The sequence below is a fragment of the Taurulus bubalis genome (genome assembly GCF_910589615.1).
Source record: "Taurulus bubalis genome assembly, chromosome: 1".
Lineage (NCBI taxonomy): Eukaryota > Metazoa > Chordata > Actinopteri > Perciformes > Cottidae > Taurulus > Taurulus bubalis.
In genome coordinates this window covers 10,308,516-10,326,821 of record NC_136589.1, presented here as the reverse complement: position 1 = coordinate 10,326,821, position 18,306 = coordinate 10,308,516, and the positions used below count along the sequence as shown (strand labels likewise).

Here is an 18,306-nt window from a genome sequence, read left to right as displayed (position 1 = left end):
GGGCAGGATCAACACACTACGTCAGAAACAGTTATGCAATATACAAATACTGTGTTGTGTGTGTATATATATATATATATAAAATCATATGTTGAAATACAACGAAGCTCCTTTAACTGCAGGTGTATGGCTTCATGTTTTAATGATTCTCAGTTGTACTAGCTCTCCAGTTTGCATTACTTTCATTGAGGTAAATATGACAATTTATTGTAATATAGATTTGCGCACACACCATCAGCTCCAGTTCAAGCCTCTAGTAGCCACTGCAAATGTCATTTAATATATCAAACTCCAATTTTTCAAAAATGAAGCATTTTATTACAGGGAGAGAAAAAAAAATAAAAATCACATTTTTAAAGCATGATCTCAAACATGCATGTGTGTACAGTAGTTTGCTATGCAGTATACTATACTGTAAGTCAATGTAATAGCCCTAAGTAGCCTAGCAATATGCTCATGGAAAAGATTCACAGAAGTGACAGCGCCTTAAGTTACATGTGGGGAGACAACTATTAATGCGCCACTCATGGAGAAAAACAAACTAAACACATCCCAAAACACTTTCTTATCCAGTCAAGTCATAAATAATAGCAAAACAAATATACAACAGGCATTCAACCATGCATGTTTTCTCTCAAAAGGGAACCGGAAAGGAGGTATTTAGATTTTCATTGTCTATTTCACAGAAATTGAGATTAATGACTAAATAGCATTTTAGTTAGTTGATGTCCACTTTCTTGATAATTGGAAGGGGAAAAATATCACTGCAATAATACAATTCAACAAATGCCTAGCCTGGCTTTTGAGTTGTATGTGACGAAGCAATTTCCCAAAATATGCAAAAGCATGCTCCACGTTGAGCTCAGTGTTAAAAGGGCTGAAGGCACTTCAGGCAGAACTTCAAACAACAATCCAAAGTCAATAATAAAAAAAAAAAAAGCCAGTCAGTAGTGCCAAAGTTTGTGTAATACATATACTTTCTTCCATCCCAATAATGTCTCCAATTACAACTCAGAGATTACAAAGTGTCAATACGTCCCAGACAGAGAAAGGGAAAGTCACCTTTTAAGACTAGCGTTATAATTTCTCCAGATGAGAACTGCAGAGTTAGATTCCAGTCAGTTGATTCCACTTCTTTGGCCCAGTCATCTAGTTTTCCTTCACCATGTAGTTTACTGTACACAGATGTTGCTCCCATTGAGAAAGCCACTGTTGTCAGGTGGTTTATAGATTGTTGCGATCCTCTATTGTAGTTTCTGATTGAGGATTTCCCAAATCATCAATTTCCTGAAGAGAGGCATGTGGCGCTGTAGACAATGAGGAAAATATTACTTTGTGTTAATGATTGTTTTTTTAAATGTTCCTTTATTAGGTGAATATAAAGTGTTTACCTGTTTAAAGGTGAGAGGCCTTCCTTTTGCAATATAGTCTGCATATTTACAGACAAAAACGCCACAGTCACTGCCATTTTTCTGCTGGGGAATCTCCTATAAAGGCATGAGCAGTGTACAAAACATTAAATCACACAGTAAAAAGCTAAATATTCAATTTAGCGTAAAGTCATTCATCTCAGTTTGACTTACAGTGGCCCTCAAGCTTCCAACAGTCCACTTGGGGCTGTCAAGCTCTCTGCCTTTCTTTGCTTTGTGCTCCTCTTTAAGGTAGAGTCTGGAAAAGGAGAATATTGATGGGGAATTGTGCAAGAATATAAGGCGACCTATGGAAAAGGCATTTTAAAATGTTGCGATAACCAAAGCTTAAGAACACAATGAGGACTCACAGTAAAAGACTACAGACGTTATCGTGCCTCTGTCCCATCGAGTCATATGACGTCACTGTCTTTGACTTAAAATCAATTATCTGGAAGGAAAGGGGGGTCGGGGGGAGGGGGGGGGGGGACATTTAAATATGCTGCATAATCACCCCCTGGATATTGCTTTGCGTTTTCTTGATGATCAACAAAAAAAGCAAATACTTATAATTATTCCGACTAAATAATTGATGGATTATCAAAACACAAGTTTACCCAATCATTGGCAAAAACGGCTAAACACTACCATCAAGAATCGCTATCTAAAAAGGAGGATTGCGCATGGTCAATAACACATCTATAGTCATTGTGGTTCTGACTCACAGCCATTGCCCAGTGGACGCCCAGGTGCAGAGGGACCAGGATGAGGTCGTAGAGGAAAAGGTCAACAGCCTTGGTCCAGCGTTTCACAGCAGTGTGTCCTCCAGCCTGCCCGCCTCCACCACGCAGCTTTGGGAAGAAGAAGGTGCTGAACGAGTAGATTTTCAATCCGGCTGCGTCGCCAGAGCATCGCTCCATGACCAGGGACAGGTAGAAGTTAATCACCTTGGTAAGTGAAACAGATGAGGCACAACATAATACATTAAACAAAAATCTTAAATGTGATTTCAAGATTTATTATCTCTTATTTCGAATCGGGGGAACTGAAACTTTAAAAGAGCAGCAGGGAGGAAAGTCAAAGCGTGCATGGGATGCATATTTTATCATTAATCAGAATGAAATCTTTTAATGTCACATAGAATATATATATATCTTTCATAGAAACGAAACGAAAGAAACATGCACTTCATTAGTCCCCTTGAGGAAATTCTTCTCTGCATTTGACCCATCCCTGGTCGGGGGGCAAGGGGCGGCCCTTTGGGGTGCCCGGGGAGCAGATGGGTGTTCGGTGTCTTGCTCAGGGACACTTCGACATGTGAGTTGGGGATCGAACCGGGTACCTTGCAGTTTCGGGACGACCACTCATCCCCCAGAGCTACAGTCACCCCCTATAGTAGATCAATGTGTTTTCTTGCCAAATTTGCTCGCAGCACATGGAGACAATAGACCAGACACCATAATTAAATAGTGTGAGCCGGCCAAGGACCTTAGCTGTTCTGTGTAAACAGTCCAGTTGGTCGACGTGGGAACTGAACAAGCGATTATCCTACAAACGGGAGTTTCCGTGTCTGGTGTGAATTGTCCCACTGACTGAGTACCTACCTCATCGTTGAGCCAGCCGCCTTCCTGCAGTGTGGCCAGGTCTCTCTGTGTGATGCGTAGTTTGAAAGCTGCACTGAGAACAAGGTTGGGATCACTCTGAGCCAGAGCACAACTCACCTCCGCCACCATTTCCTACACACAAAGACAAGAAATGCATTACATAAAATGAGTTGCTGGCATGATTTCTTTAACACAGTGACTCCACCACACTCCAATCATCTCACCTTGGTCAGCCTGGGTGTGTCCTCATCACTGTGCCATGTATATGCTGTGTGTGCAGAATGTGTGTCTGGGAGACTGACATCAGGAGTATCTCTGTCCACGAGATTGAGGCGAGTTGCAACTTCTGTAGAAAGGTCCAAATCTGCTGCCTGTTTCTGCTGCAACACATGTCAACAAAACCAACAAAAGTTTCCACCTACTATCACAACTTAAAGGGTGCTTTGACATGTCATGAATGAGAGAGATAAATGACTACCTTTGCACATCGAACAGGCTGCGTGTCCTCAAGGGCCCCACTGAAGGTCTTACTAAAAGTCAAGCTTCCCCACCTGAAAATTAAATCAAACAGAGGTTCGTACAATATGCAGAATAAATCAATATACATGACACGCATTTACTATAGATATATAGAGAGAGACTCTAGTAGACACAGACTTACTACACTAACCTGTCCTTGGTTGCAGATACATTTCTCCATGTAAACATATTTGGGGAAGCTGTTCAAAAAGACAAGTGACGGTTGAGCAGGGTAGATCCATTGGAACACGTTTACTCAGGTGGACATATTTCAACTGTTTATTTGAGAAATTGTTTAAATCTATTATCAAACTAACAAGTAGGATATAATTATAACTTTTAATTCTACAACAAAGAAATAAAAGACATCACATAAAACTAACCACCAAAACAAATATATTTACAGATCAATGTCTCCTGAGGTGTCTTACCTGTGTATCCCGTCTTCCTGGACACTGATTCAAAGGCTTTTCCGGAAGCAGCAGCTTTGTAATCAACCTGTGAAAGCGACTCACTGGGATGAAAAGGAGAAAGGGATATGAGAGCAGCTCGCGGCCTACATTGTGTTGTTAAATGGACCTCAATGAAATATGTAAATACTCCACGTGAATAATGGGTTGTACTCACTCTTGCGGTTTTGTTTGGTTAAAAGGTAGTGGTTTGCTTTTGCTGTACTTCTCGGATACCATCTCCAGCAAGCGCCTGTAGTGCTCCTTATTGTTCTGCTTTATGGCCTAAAGGGAGAACCCAATTACATGATAACTGACGAAGCCATGTGGTACAGAAAGCATGATTAGTGGTATATAGAACTTTTTTTGTATATCTTGGACCAATTTCCCCCCTCTTATAAAATAATTCTATGGGATCCTTCTCAAGAGTATTAATACATTTTATCTTAAATAATATATACAACCCGCGAGTACATAATCATCAGATTTTTTTTAAACCTAAAAAATGTAGTATCAGTTGTGATTTTAAATACTTTTGAATTCTTAATTTTTTTTTTACAAACAATGCCTTTTTATAAAGTATCCATAAATAAACCCAACAAATATAACCTACAGACTATTTTACCTCTTCCACAGTAAGACTGGGCTTGTAGCAGCGGTGGTGTCCAAAGCCATTAGAGGTTAGATCAGGGTTCATGGTTCCCCCCCTCGGAGCAGGTCTGGAGGGCAGAAGCTGCAGGGAGCCTCTCCTCTCCCTATCCTTCCCCCTGTCGGGGAGCCCTGCAGGCATCCCCGCCCCGCTGGATTCAAAAAGGTTATGTGCATTAGCAAAGAAGGATTTGATGGTTATACAGCCCTGTAGGTATATTTACAGGGTATTGGATGAGTGAAGGGAACTGGAACGTGACTTGCCTGTATTTCCTCATTAAAGGAGGCGAGGAGGAGGAGCTCTGAAAGGGATTCTTCCCACTCCTTTCATTCATTCCGACTACTGGTTTACCTGAGGACAAACAACAAAATCAAGCAAATGACAATGGGGAGAAGGGTGAGAGGACAACTCAGTGAAGCGTGTGGATGAAACAAAGAGACAGAAATGCAGTCAACAGATCATTCTTCTCCTGCAATGACAGCTGTCCTCACTTACTCATTCTCCACTCAGTACTGTTCAGCCACGAGGTGTGGAGCTCATCTATCCCCATCAGAGTAACAGGCTGGATCAAAACAGGAAATGCAAAGCAATTAAAAGATTGACATGCGAATTTGGTGGATGTTTAAAAATGTAAGACAGCTTTGTCTGTAGTACAGTATGACAGTTTTGTTCATACTGTACTACATACAAAATACAGTAACATTTCCAAATGTGTCCTCAATGCATCTTGGATGCAACACACATCTATTCAGAGCCGTTCAATTTGGGTCACCCAGGAAGCATTCAAGTACAGAGAATGAACAGGACGATTGACATTTACAAGAGAAGAAGTGGACTGAACATTTCAGCAGCCGTGCATCATTGAAGTGTAAAGAGAGCTGGATACAGTGTTGGAGGAGAGCTAACGTTGATTCCTATAAAAGTTGTTTAGTTGTGCATGAAGCCAAAATGGCTTCCACATTCATGGGCTCAGAGAGCAAGAGCACTAGCATTCACATGGGCTCATTCACATAAATGGCAGCACGAAATTAACTCTGGATTTGGCTATTATTGCATTGTACAATTTTTAAGACGTAATGTCTTAAATAATAGTTACTGGGAGGTTGATTTAACGCCGTCTTGCTGTGGGCCTCTGTGTGGATCAGACTTGAATTGCCCTGTATTTAACTTCAAATGCACACGTGTGATGAGGGAGTTGGAGCTCAAACCTGCGTGTCTTCATAATGTCTGGCCTTCTCACACCTGGTCGTCAGCGGATTTCGCAGTCTGAGCAGGCTCGCTACTCCGGCCACCGTCTTCTTCACAAAGCTAATGACTACATCTGACACACAGGACACCCCAAATCAACAACAGTCTTCATTTGAGGGAGACGTTTGAAATTAATACAAGGATAATCCGTTTCTTGAACAAACCTCGCCTCCGTCTCTTCACCTCTAACTGGTCACTCTGGCAAACACCGTCTGGAACATCAACACTGCAACAAGAAAAAATAAGTTTGAGATGAGTGATACTAACAAAATCACAATATTTCTGACTCAACACAATATCAACAAAGTGATGAGAGATTTGGGTTAGCTTCAATTCGTGCCTATCATTTATTTTGGTTATTAAGTGTCTAGTTCTTCAGGTACACCTGTCTACAACTAATGATTGTCTTTATTGAGTAACCTGTCAGGTTTTTCTCACACAACAGTCTGGGAAACTATGATGAGTCCAAAGTGACGCCTTCAAACATCTAATCTTGTCTGTCCAAAAATATTCAGTTTTAGTGTTATGGAACAGAGAAAAGCAACACATCCTTCACTTTCGAGAGGTTGTTTGATGTTTTTGTGGAAAATGTTATCTTCATGATTAGGCAATAACCAAAAACAGTGGCCAATTATTTTCCTGCCAATTTGAAATGTATTGTTATACCTCTCTGATATAAATTGGGGTGACATTAAACAAACATCTCTCAATACAATTCAACTGTACCATGAACTACAGCCTCCAAAATAACCTGTTTTGGTCATATCAAGACTAAATAGAGGAAAAACCATGAAGTTGAATACATCTAAATCAGTCTGAACAAAAAACAACTTATTATAACCTTCATGCAGATCATAATTCATTGCAGGTCTGTTATATTTGACTGCATAAGTATCATCAATCGTTATGCGTTGGAATGTGAACTAGCTAACTAGCTAACTAGATATGACATGTCGTTTGGGTGAAACCCAAACATTACATTTTGGTGGCCGTTTATGCCTTTAAAAAGTTAAAGCCAACCAATATTAAATATATTCTCCCGGTGTTTAATGTAATGACTATTCTATGTTTCTGATTATTCAAACGGTTAACAAGAGCTAGCTTGTTACCTTAAATTACCTAACGTTATAGCCAATAACTTCCTTATTATAACTCGATTAACGCCAAGCACCATCAGTAAATTACCGAGGGGATATAATGGTGTCACTACTATTCGTTAACACCTCGACAGGGCACAGAAAAGCGCTCTAATCTCCAACAACCGACCTCTGGTAGTTTCTTTTCGCTGCTCTGCTGTGGTTCTCCTGCGTTCGCGCTCCCACACCAGGTCGCGTGGGTCCCTCGTCGATAACGTTACCTTTCCCGGGCCAGTCGTTGGGGTTTTGCCCCGTAACGGGCTCAAACAGCGACGAGATTCCGTCAACTATCCATCCATACATCCCAGACAAATAGGAAAAAATGGTAGCGCGGCCTTCTACGCGGTCCAGGACTATTTAACCACAGATAAGATGCCAAACAGCGACCTACGACACGCGCGCAGCCTGCCGTTGGCTTAGCTTAGCGTTAGCTGCGCTGTGCGCCAAGGATGTGCGTCATTCTGTGTTGATGTCTCGCGTAGTGCGAACGTTTTAAACGCCGACGAAAACCGAGTGGGCGGAGCTTTAAAGTACAATCGGACTGGATACGATAAATGGCAGAAACCACAAGCGGCTTCTGCCGGCTTCATAAACGAACAAACCCCTGATCGAGAGTTGAGATTGTCAGTGACAGGTCTGACTACTGGCTTGCTGCTGAGATTCAAAGATGTTGATTATGTGTTACATAATACCTCAGTAAGGAACAAGGGGAGGGTATAGGTGTTGACTACATTTTAATTACAAACAAGAGTAATAAAATAGGAAGTCAATATTAAACACAAATTATGGCTTTTTGACTAAAAACTATTTCAAAATATCTAGTATCGAGTCGAATGAAATATTCAGAAAAGAGATTACATGAGACACCAAAGTATGGTAAGCATTTTTGAAAGTGCCAAAAATGGCAAATATGTACAATTATCTCATTATTTTTGGTATGGAACTTCATCTGATTTTCACTTTCTGACAAACCATCTCATAAATCTGACTTGCCATGAGTATTTGTAGATTGATCAGGCCCCTTCTCGTACTTTGTGTTTTCTTGGTGACTACTACTACGCCTGTACAGTGTGTATTATCCGTTACTGGTGTTGAGGATATCCATCTTATTAAAGCATTCATTTTGTACAACATTGTTAGAGGCATCTATTGTACCCAATCAAGCTAGGAGGCCGGGTTATTTGAGGTCCATTCATACAATAAGCCATGAGGCCAGGTTATTTGCGGTGAAAACAACAAGTTAGCTCAAAGAGTGAGAAAACTACAATTGTAGAAGTAAGCGCCGAGAAGTGTACAACTCAAGGTTATTTACCCAAATCATTAGACCTAGAAATGAGGGAACGCCAGGTGCAGAGGCTTCGCTCGACAGTTTTAGATAAGATACAGTTTTGCTAGAATTAATAATTCAACTTCGCTTGACAGTTTAGATGAGCTACAGTTTGGTAGAATAATACTTTGACCTCGCTTGATGGTTTTGATGAGATAGTTTGTTAGATTAGGAACTTGGCCTCGCTAGGCAGTTCAGACAAGATAGTTAGCACGCACACACTAATGCTTCGCTGACAAGATAGTTAGCGCACACACACACTAATGCTTCACCGACATCGTTACATTTTACGCACACACATTCACGCTTGGCTGACAACATGCACACACACTGATACTTGTGGCCTTGGAGGATTCGTGAGCCAAGAGGGGCATATCCAACCCTGTGCTCCACCAAGGCGATCTCAAAGTCTAAACCAGGAGACTCTCCCATCTTAGTCCTGTCCAATCACAAATGCTCTTAAAGACTATATAACGCTTTGAACTCTCCTAAAGAGTCAGTCTGTCGAGGAATAGCGCGAGCTGCCCTTCCTACAGACCCGTGATCACGTATTATCTGCTTGTGTGATACTCTGTTGAATAAACCTGATTGAAGTTCAACTTTAACCTCCTGAGGTCCAGTGGTCTTTTCCTGCACGTTTGGTCGTTGGACAACGACACTGGGGAACAACATTCTGCAGTACAGTTCCAGTTTTTGTATTTATTGCAACTGTCAGGGTATTGTCTTAAAGTAGCATGCATGTACAAACTGAGTATCCTGTATTAAGGTTAATTTAATAAACACACACAGCAATCAACCATCTAACTAGCAAAGGCTCTATGGAAACAGTCATGTTTATTATTATTCTGCCATTTTCGGGGGCTTTATCATATCCCAAAACTCCCAAGTTGACATGCATATTAGGACTGGTGAAACTTTAACTGCTTGCAGCTTTAATTTGAATTGTTTTTTGAAGAATTTTGATAGCGCAAAAGGGACAGATACCCCAGGATATACTTAATGAGGTACCATAAAATAAAGCCAGTCTCTTTGGTTTGTAAACACATTTAAAATATTTATCAACTTTATGGTAGAAACATGGATAATACAAAAAACAAATATGGTTCACCTTTATGCAATAATGTGCTCACTAGCTATGTTAATCATGGATATCCAGGAAAAAAAAAAAATCTGTGCAAATGTGGACACATGTCAAATGACCATCAGTCCTATTTACAAGCACAATGGGACATAGAGACATTAATAGAAAAATAAACAATATTTAAAATAAAGAAAAATCATTTGTTTTTGCAACTTCTCAAAATGACCTTAAAAATACTAGTACACAGAGAATAGAAAAATTACAATAGAAAATATTGAAAAATAATTTATGCAATTATAAAAATCACGTCTTTCCAAAAAGTCAACACACAATATTCCTTTCTACATATTTCATTTTTCTACAGTTTTGGAACGATATGCAGACAGCAGACATTCAGTGGTCGGATAACTTTGGGTCGGGCTGGAAAGGAGAAGATTCTAATAGAACACACAAAAACAACAAAGTAAGACTATTAGCATCCAGAGAGAAAAAACACACAAAATTACCGGTGATGGTCGAACTTTTTAACAAAGTAAATTTACACATCAGTAAATATCGCAAAAGCAGGTTTGCATTTATGTTTCATACCAGAGGGCTCCCACCGCTTATCTTGTGCACTCAGTGAATGATTAAAAGCATCCAGTCTCAGGTGTATTATGCTGCTTTGACATTTGGTGGAGTGAGTATTTTACACTCACACTCACCTGGTTTATTCAGGTAAAGAGGCGACAAGCAGCTCAGGTATAGCCACGTCCCATTCTCCTGCAGCCAGCGCTGCCGATAACCAATCATATCAGGGGAACAGGCTGACTGTATCCTCCTCTCCTCTTTAGGGGGCAGTGCTAAATGAGTCTTGCTCACTAGGTTGGGAGATGATAGAGCAAACAGGTTTTGTGCGATTAAATAAATACAGTTTTGCAGGAAGTGTTAGGCCAGTTTGTCGTAGAATTACTTGTCTTGTAATGAATTCTGTAAGCAGTAATGCATTTTTGTGTGTATATATTTTTCACGATGACTGGAAAAAAACACTTCCTGGAAAACCAAATTAGGAGACATGCATCTAATGCTGGAATCAGACTACCGGTAGACAATATTTGTTGATATAGTGTCAGATTAGGCAATCATAGTGTGCATGTTGTATGGAGGTGATTGGTGCCACGAAACAAAATTGTTTCACCTGGCAGCACCTACGCGAATGAAAACATTCACAGTTGCTTGGCAGTGACGGTGGGCTCTGTCTTTATCCTTCGCAGTAAATTCAAAGATGGGGATTGTGCGGATGATGTCACCACCATATCTGGGGTTAATTTGGCCATGTTTAGAGTTGATGACAAAATAGTGGTTTGCGCTCCTCTGGGGCAATGTCACAGAGCACTATGTAGAAGTTGTTCGTGCTCTGAGGTATTCTGCCATGTTACTAAAAAAAGGAAAGGGCGCTTTAAAAAAATAATGTTTTATCACATATTCGGTGATATTCGAATATGTGATATGTGGTCTGATCTCCGCATAAGAGCTATGAAACATGAACCCAGTGCCCTGTAACATCTCCCAGTGTGAAACCACTCGCTACAATTCTAATTAGGGTCTCAGAGCCCAAGAAGTTGTGCTTAATAATTTGGCTGTTTGAGTGGGATGCCTTGACATTTGTGGGTACCATCACCATAATAATTTCTAACCTAACTTTACGCTGCTCAGGACCAATCACTGATGCATTGTAAACACAAACGAATGAAACCCAGGACGCACCCCAATCCTATATCCGATGAATGGACTCAGTATTCACCAGACACATTTGTGACAGCTTTTTTAAATGTCATCTACATTGGTGCAATCAACTCCCATCTTTTGTGAAAATTAAACTGCGTCTCCGTCCCTATATTTAAATCTGTTCACCTTGTCTTGCTCCCACCAACCGTTGCTGGACTTTCTCTAGATGGTGGATATATTCCGTCAGAGATCGCTCTGGATCCTGAGACGTTCCTCTTGAATGCTCCGAGTCTAGAGAGGTGCTGGAGTAAACCCTGAGAGGAAAAAATATCATTGATGAAAAATGTTTTCAAATGTATTCGTAAAGACGTCCACTTAACAATGTGAAGCTTAAGATGAGCCCAAACCTGTTGTGCAACCTGAAGGGGGATTTTGTGGGTGGAACGAGAGCTGACACGGTGTCTCTGTGGACGGCACTGCCGTCTCTGTTTGGTGGCGTGTCAAAATGTAATCTTGGCTGTTGTTGCTTTAAAACTTCAGATGTAGGCCCTGTAAGACACATTAAGATTTAAAATCAACCAACTCATACACACAGAGGTGATGCATAGTATCATTAAATGTGTTCACTGAGCTGACCGTGAGCATGCCCATTGACAGTCCCAGATAATCTTCTGATTGCTCTCTGCCATTTCCTGGTCAGGAACCTCATTCTGAAAATAAAGTGTGATCAGTTGTATCCATAGACACGGCGGCGGAAAGTCTTAACTCTTTACGCTCCCTACCTCGAGACAGCAATGACAACTTGAACAGCAGCCCTAAATCGTCCGAGGGGTCTGTTCCTGGAGAGTGGGGGTGACGGCCGTGCCCCCATATGAGCGATGAGACGCAGCGTGACCTGCTCACACTCCTGGAAATTACCCAAAAGCAGCAGCAGGTAACGTTTCTGGTACACCAGGGCTTTCCTGAAGCTCTCAGCACGCAGGTAGCGCTCATACAAGCGCTGCATCTGAAAAACAAACACAGGTTGTAATATATTGTATATCTGCATTACAGTAAGGTGTTAAAAGTTGACAAATAATTAAATAATATTGTCATTTAGTGGCTGTATTGATTTGTCTGTGAGGCAAAGTTTGGAAGTATAGTGTTCCTGTGTTTTCCACATTATGGTCATTGAGGTGGTCTAAGCTCTGAAGTATAACACTTGTAAATGCAACGAAAAGGACATAATTTAGGATGAGGGCGGCTAAATCAATTCTATCAACAGTATAGAAAACACTCAGCCTGTAAAATATGTTCCTGGACAGCTTATTAAAAATATGTATGATGCCATTCTTTATATCATAACAAATATGCGTTTGTGTTTCGTACTGACCTTGTGGTTCCTGGTCACATCGTGGATGGGTCTGTTTTCAGTTTCTGTGGCGACCTTGGCGAGCTCGTTCTCTGCGCGCCGCAGCTGTCGCTCCAAGCAAGCAAGTGTATGTTTGAGGGTGGCTCTCTCCTGACTCAGGGATGTCACACGCTCTGCAAGTTCAGAGTTCTCCTTCAGCAACCTTTCCAGCAGACTGGGCGATGGCGGCACGGACGGCATCTACGGCGAGAAAAGTACATTCGCTTTACAACACTGAGTTTACGTTCCTATAATAAGAGTAATGCACAGATACAGTTGTAATAAAGTACAGGGTTCTGTGGCATAGCACCATGTTTTGGTGTTACAGTAGTGTTGTGTAATAACCACTTGTGTACCTGCTGGTTTAGTTGTGCACTGCCTGCCTGGAAGTCACTCTGGAGATGCTGTGACGGACCAGCCTTGGGATGCTGCCCGGTGGTTCGTCTAGACAGCCTCTGAGCGGCCATCTCTCTCTCCTCACTCTCCAGCTCGGTCAGAGTGCGCTGGAGCTCCTGCATACGTTGCTGGTCCTGTTGCCTCAACAGCTCCAACTCACACTAAAGGCAGAAATGTTTGTAAGGACCGAGTTTGTGTGTATCCAGAACTGTCTTAATCACATCTAAAATAAGAGCATTACATTTGTGAAAGCATTGAGCATAGTAAAGAAGTAAGTTGATGATATTTTACCAGTTGGCTGTTGGTCCTGTCCTGTCGCCTCTCCTTCTCCATCTGCTCTTGCTTCTCCTTCCTCTTCTCTCTCCCCCACTGCTCCTCCCTCTCCCTCTCTTTGTCCTTCAGAAGTCGCAGTCTCTCCTTCAGCTCGGCCAGTTCCACGCCTTGGTGTCTGGACCGCTCTCGCTCCATCTCTAAAGCACAGTTTGTTTCCCGTTTCTGTTCCTTCAAGGTCTCCATAGCTACACGATATCGAGTGGCGACCTCCTGCTCCCTCTGCAGCTCCACCCTCCTCGTTCTGTCCTCCTCTTCCCATTTCCTCCTGCTCTGCAGGAGCTCAGCTCTCAGTTTGTCCGTCTCAACTACCAGCTCCTCGCCCTGCCTTCGCTCCTGCTCGAGCTGGGCGCGCATGTCGGAGACGAACTTCCCGTCTCTGGCAGAATCCGCCTCGTGTCTGCGGCCGAGTTCATCCACCTGCCTGGAGCAACGGTCTCTCTCGTCATCCAACTTCTTGCGAGCATTTGCGAGCTTGGAGTGAATTTCTGCTTGGCGAGATTCTGCTTCAGCCACGAGGCGCTCAAGACGAGTCTTGTCTTGCAAGTTGAGCTCATGTTGGTGAGCAGAAAGTTGGCGGTCATCTTCTAGCTCCTTCTGGGTTTCGTCGAGGCGTTTCTCCAGCAGCACACTGCGGGACTGTTCAATCTGAAGCTCCCGTCTGAGGTTGCTGCCGGCCACCCTCTCCTGTTCTACCTGACCCTTCAGAGCCGTGACCTCTGACCTCTGCTGCTCAGAGTAAACTTGCACAGCCTGGAGATGGAAGCGGAGAGTCATCCGTCAGAGTTTAAAAAGGGAATGAGTACACTGAGTTTTAAAGATCAAACAATGTAAAGAATCTAGTGATAACACTCTGGAAGCATATTAGTTTTCTGTGTTTACACCGTGAGGGACTCTACTTTGCCTTTTCCCCCCCCTGACAAATGTTAAGCTGCTATGAATGAAAGTCAACACGACCACCAACATTTTCAGGTAAAAACATCTTGCAGTATCCCTATTAGAAGCAAGCTTTTTAATGTGAAAAGAACAGGAAGCGTTTGGTTTTGTTGGTTAACATCAATAAACAGTATGTCAAAACAAATAAACAAGTATCAAATATATAATTTCCAGAAATATAAATGCTACTAGAATAACCAAGCGACGTTTTAGTTGACGACCTCTCTCAATCTGCATCAACGACTGGCCTTCAATTGTTTGTGCTGGCTCACGGCCATTATTTCATCATTTGAATAGCAGCTTTTACATCAGAATTTACAGTATACATGTTTTAAGTCCTCGTCTTACCTCTCTCCTTTCCTCCTCCTCTCGGTCCTTACGGAGACTCAGAGCTCTCTCCTGCTCCAGTTGTTGTTGAAGCTCCTGGATTCTCATCTGCTCCCGTCTCAACGCTTCCTCACCCTCTTCCACAGCCATCCTGAAGAAAAAGAAACGCAGAACTGAAACCTTACTTTTCACCTCTTTTTGTAGTATTACATGTTTGCATGAGTAAAAGTTCATACTAGTACCAAAGATACTTAAAACTACACAAAGAACTGAGATACCAGGATTCCCTAAACTAGTACGTTATAACAACACAAAACACAGGATCATTTCTCAATTAGGGAGGAGAGCTGTAACACATTTTAGCCTAAACATTATGTAATCTCACTTTCAGAGATTAAATAAACACTAGTAGGTTGCATACCAGTAATGATTTTATAATAATATACACAGTCTATTATTTTTTTGTATGATACGTTAACCTTTGAATGTCATTATTTGGTGTATGCAACATACCTGACTGACTGCATTTTGTTCTTTTGCTCTTGCTGAGTGTCATGAGCACATTTCAGTTGTTTCTGGCTCTCCTCCAGCTCAGTCCTCAGCTGGGATTCCCCCTGTCTGTCAGTTAGGAGCTGATCTCTGTGCCTGTCATCTTCATCTTTGTAGTCAGTCTGAGGAAAAAAGAAGAAGGTGATCAGCAAGTAAAGATATACATATCCTTGATTGTAAAGTCCTTTTAAAACCACAGAAATGTACTTCTGTGTGTCTCTGGGCCATTCGACACAGCAGCTCTCGGAGAGCAATCACAGTCTCCTGTAGAGCCCTCTTCTCCTGCTGCCAGCTCATGGGGGGGTTGGAGGGTGAATTGCCCCGCTGGTCCGGTGTGATGGCGCCATCTTCAGAATGATGCCCTCTCTGACTCGACGAGAAGGCTCTTAAGTCCGAGACATGAGGCTGTGTCGAGGACGTGGCACGACGTTGGGACAATGTGAGAATTCGGCAGCTTTCTTGATACACTTTCTTCAACAGACCCTGCAGAAAGACGAAGAAAGAAACAGAGTAAGAACTAGGCATATTGTGAAATCAATGGAATTACTGCCAAGTTCAAATAAAGCCTACCTGAAGCTCAGGCGACAGCAGGTCATCACTGTAGCTCATACTGCCTGCAGCACTATCTGTGTTAACTGTGGGGTTGATTCCTCGGCAGTGGAGATACTCAAGGAACTGAGCATCCAGCCTTTCGGTCTGTTCCAGTTCTACTTTCAGCCTCGCACCTAATTCTGAACTCACATCTGAAGCACAAGAAGAAAACAGAAAAGATTCAATATTTTCTTATTGCCAATGAACAGCATTAAAAGAAGGAAAACATGTATTGATTCTACTAACGATACATAGACGATACTTTAGTATCGTCTATGTATCGTTAGCTATCGTTAGTAGCCAAAAGCCAGTAATACTCACTGCTGCCATATCCATCACTGGCCCATTCTGGTGCCGACAAGGAGGAGGTGGAGCCCAGGGGGGATGGAGGTGCTGTCAGATCAAGTTCTTCCAAGTCACGCACCTAAGAAAAAGTAATATAAAATATATATTATAACCACATTTGGACCAAAGAAATGACCAAATGTCACAAAGGGAAGCGTGTGTGGATGTTTTACAACCACATACTTTATCAGTGTCCAGTGAGTCGAGCATGGAGAAGTTGTCAGACACTGACACAGAGCCTGGGGAGTGGGTACTCTGTGTGGCTGGATCTGGTGTGATGGTCCTGGATTGCGGAGGCTCCATCACAACCCTGGGTGAGGTCTTGACCTGGTGGAGTTCCAGGCCTGTGCAGTTCAGAGTGCTGAACTCTGACAGACGAGAGCCGAGAGCAGAGGCATGGAACCGTTCCGGGATTCTGTCTTCGGGGCATTCGAGTCTCCTTAAAACCTCCGGAGAGCTCAGAGAGGCTTCATCATGAGACACACTCACAACATCCTCAAAAGCTCTGTGGGAAATATCTGACGGATGAAGAAAATAAAAGTTGTCACTATGAGAATGTGTTACCGTTTGGATGCCACAGAGGAAAAAAGGTTCCCTGTGGCGTTTTAGACCTTTAATAGCACTACAGGGCTGGTTTTCTATGAGTGGGTCCTCGTTTTTGTGCGTGCAGACGAGGATGCACATGCTAGATAGGAGATAGTAACACTGTGTGAATGTGCAGAATCTGAAAATATAACAGCAGAGTGTATGTTTGCAACACTACTAAGTGCTCACCCTTCTGTGGGTATTCTTGCTGGTGACAAAGCGTGTCTTGCTGGTGACAGTGTTGTCTGAGTTGCTGTAGTTCTCTTTGCTGATAGGATAGTTCCTCTTCCTGTACAGCCAGGTCTTGTTGTAAACCTTGAAGCTCCGCATTCAGCCGCTGGTTATCATTCTCCAGGTCGACTAAGGTACGGTCTTTGTTCTGACGGACAGAAATAAATAACATTAAAAGACAGCTGTCAAAACAGATTATTTCACTCAATCCAGTATCGCCGTGATTTCAAACCCAACAACAAACAGTGGATAAGTACAGAAAGAAAGATTAAATCCCACTGCTTTACAATTTATATCTAATATTTTGTTCAGTTTTCATATATTCCCACCTGTCCTTCCTCGTGTAGTTTCTCAGCCTTCTCTGTACTCGTACTCAGACCCCGTTTCACCGCAGTCAGCTCGGCCCTCAGAGCCTGATGCTCTGCCTTCAGTCTGGCGAGTTCAGCCTCCCTCAGTCTCAAGGCAGCGTCCGCTTTAGCCAAAGTCACCTCAGCATGGGTCTGAGACAAAGGGACACATTTCCATTAGCAGCCTTTCTTAGCATTCATGAAATCCTGCATCCACATACCATATTCTAACTTAATAGCTTTCAGTTTTTACTGGAAAAACTACTGTTTACATAAGAGCAACAACTGATTTGCAACGTAAATACCTATCTAACGAGTACCACATGTACTATGTTTCAACTCAGATTCATTCTTTTACATAAACCGCAAGGAACCTCTTTAGTACACAACAACAACAACAATGGCTACATTTGCTACAAAAGAATATCAACTAATCAAAAACAGACTGCAAAGACGTGCAGCAGCCCAACAAATGCTTTACAACCTGTATTCATTTCAATTACAACTTCTCCTTACCACATCCTGCCAAGTTATAATGTAAAGAAATGAAAACCAAGTACATCGGCGCTTGAAAAATACATAAAAATAAACCCAACCGCTAACAACGATTTCCCTCCTGCTTCCTCGTTTTAAAGTGACTTCCTCTGTGTTAGTAAGAGTCTGCCGTCTCTGGAGTGACGCTGTGACGTGTTACGGCAGTTAACTACAACCAGATGTGGTTTGCCTGCAGTTGCTAGCATAGCTGTACGCTCACAAAAAAACAAAAAAAAAAAGCAGCAGCAAGATATTTGCTGACTAGACTTCAACGGGGCCTGTTGATACGGCTTAGTAGAAACTCAGACTCCCTTTAAACCTGCAGCACAGACTGAAGAAAATGTAATTGTTCTGTTTCTTATGACCGGATAAAAAAAAAAGCAGTCAGTGCATTTACCACATACATTTAAGTTATTTATATTCAGAGACATAATTACGGTAAATGGAAATAAAAGTCTGTTTTACTGCTGTTTATAAGTGTATAAATTAAGTAAACAAACTTTTTTACACAAACATCTTAAGTAATGGACTTATTTCTTTCCTGACATTTATTCCCTTTATTGAAAGGCCTATAATTCAAATTAGGAAGTAAAAATAAGGCCGCAGCTATATGTTT

The 18,306-nt window shown here is 42.0% G+C and overlaps 2 protein-coding genes across 2 annotated transcripts in view; both read right to left on the bottom strand.

Annotated features, from left to right (window-relative positions):
* Positions 1 to 262: 262 nt before the first annotated feature.
* senp2 (SUMO specific peptidase 2) lies at positions 263 to 7,317 on the bottom strand (the record flags this gene model as incomplete). The annotated part of the gene is made up of 17 exons (XM_079230155.1): positions 263 to 1,307; positions 1,392 to 1,487; positions 1,584 to 1,668; positions 1,781 to 1,860; positions 2,135 to 2,356; positions 3,014 to 3,145; positions 3,238 to 3,393; positions 3,492 to 3,564; positions 3,684 to 3,732; positions 3,964 to 4,046; positions 4,160 to 4,266; positions 4,607 to 4,781; positions 4,894 to 4,981; positions 5,126 to 5,192; positions 5,839 to 5,951; positions 6,043 to 6,104; positions 7,145 to 7,317. 17 exons carry the CDS (start codon positions 7,315 to 7,317, stop codon positions 1,245 to 1,247), a joined length of 1,824 nt encoding a protein of 607 aa, XP_079086281.1. The 3' UTR covers positions 263 to 1,244.
* A 1,747-nt stretch (positions 7,318 to 9,064) lies between these two features.
* The window catches only part of pcnt (pericentrin), a gene marked incomplete at its 5' end in the record, with an annotated part of 36,387 nt that continues 27,145 nt past the window's right edge, over positions 9,065 to 18,306 (bottom strand). The window contains 16 exon segments of the mRNA XM_079228109.1: positions 9,065 to 9,859; positions 11,316 to 11,443; positions 11,537 to 11,678; positions 11,766 to 11,839; positions 11,912 to 12,135; positions 12,502 to 12,720; positions 12,876 to 13,076; positions 13,207 to 13,998; positions 14,530 to 14,659; positions 15,022 to 15,179; positions 15,265 to 15,540; positions 15,628 to 15,800; positions 15,970 to 16,072; positions 16,177 to 16,511; positions 16,768 to 16,957; positions 17,139 to 17,309. Coding sequence (XP_079084235.1) covers positions 9,816 to 9,859; positions 11,316 to 11,443; positions 11,537 to 11,678; positions 11,766 to 11,839; positions 11,912 to 12,135; positions 12,502 to 12,720; positions 12,876 to 13,076; positions 13,207 to 13,998; positions 14,530 to 14,659; positions 15,022 to 15,179; positions 15,265 to 15,540; positions 15,628 to 15,800; positions 15,970 to 16,072; positions 16,177 to 16,511; positions 16,768 to 16,957; positions 17,139 to 17,309 — 3,360 coding nt within the window. The 3' untranslated portion in view covers positions 9,065 to 9,815.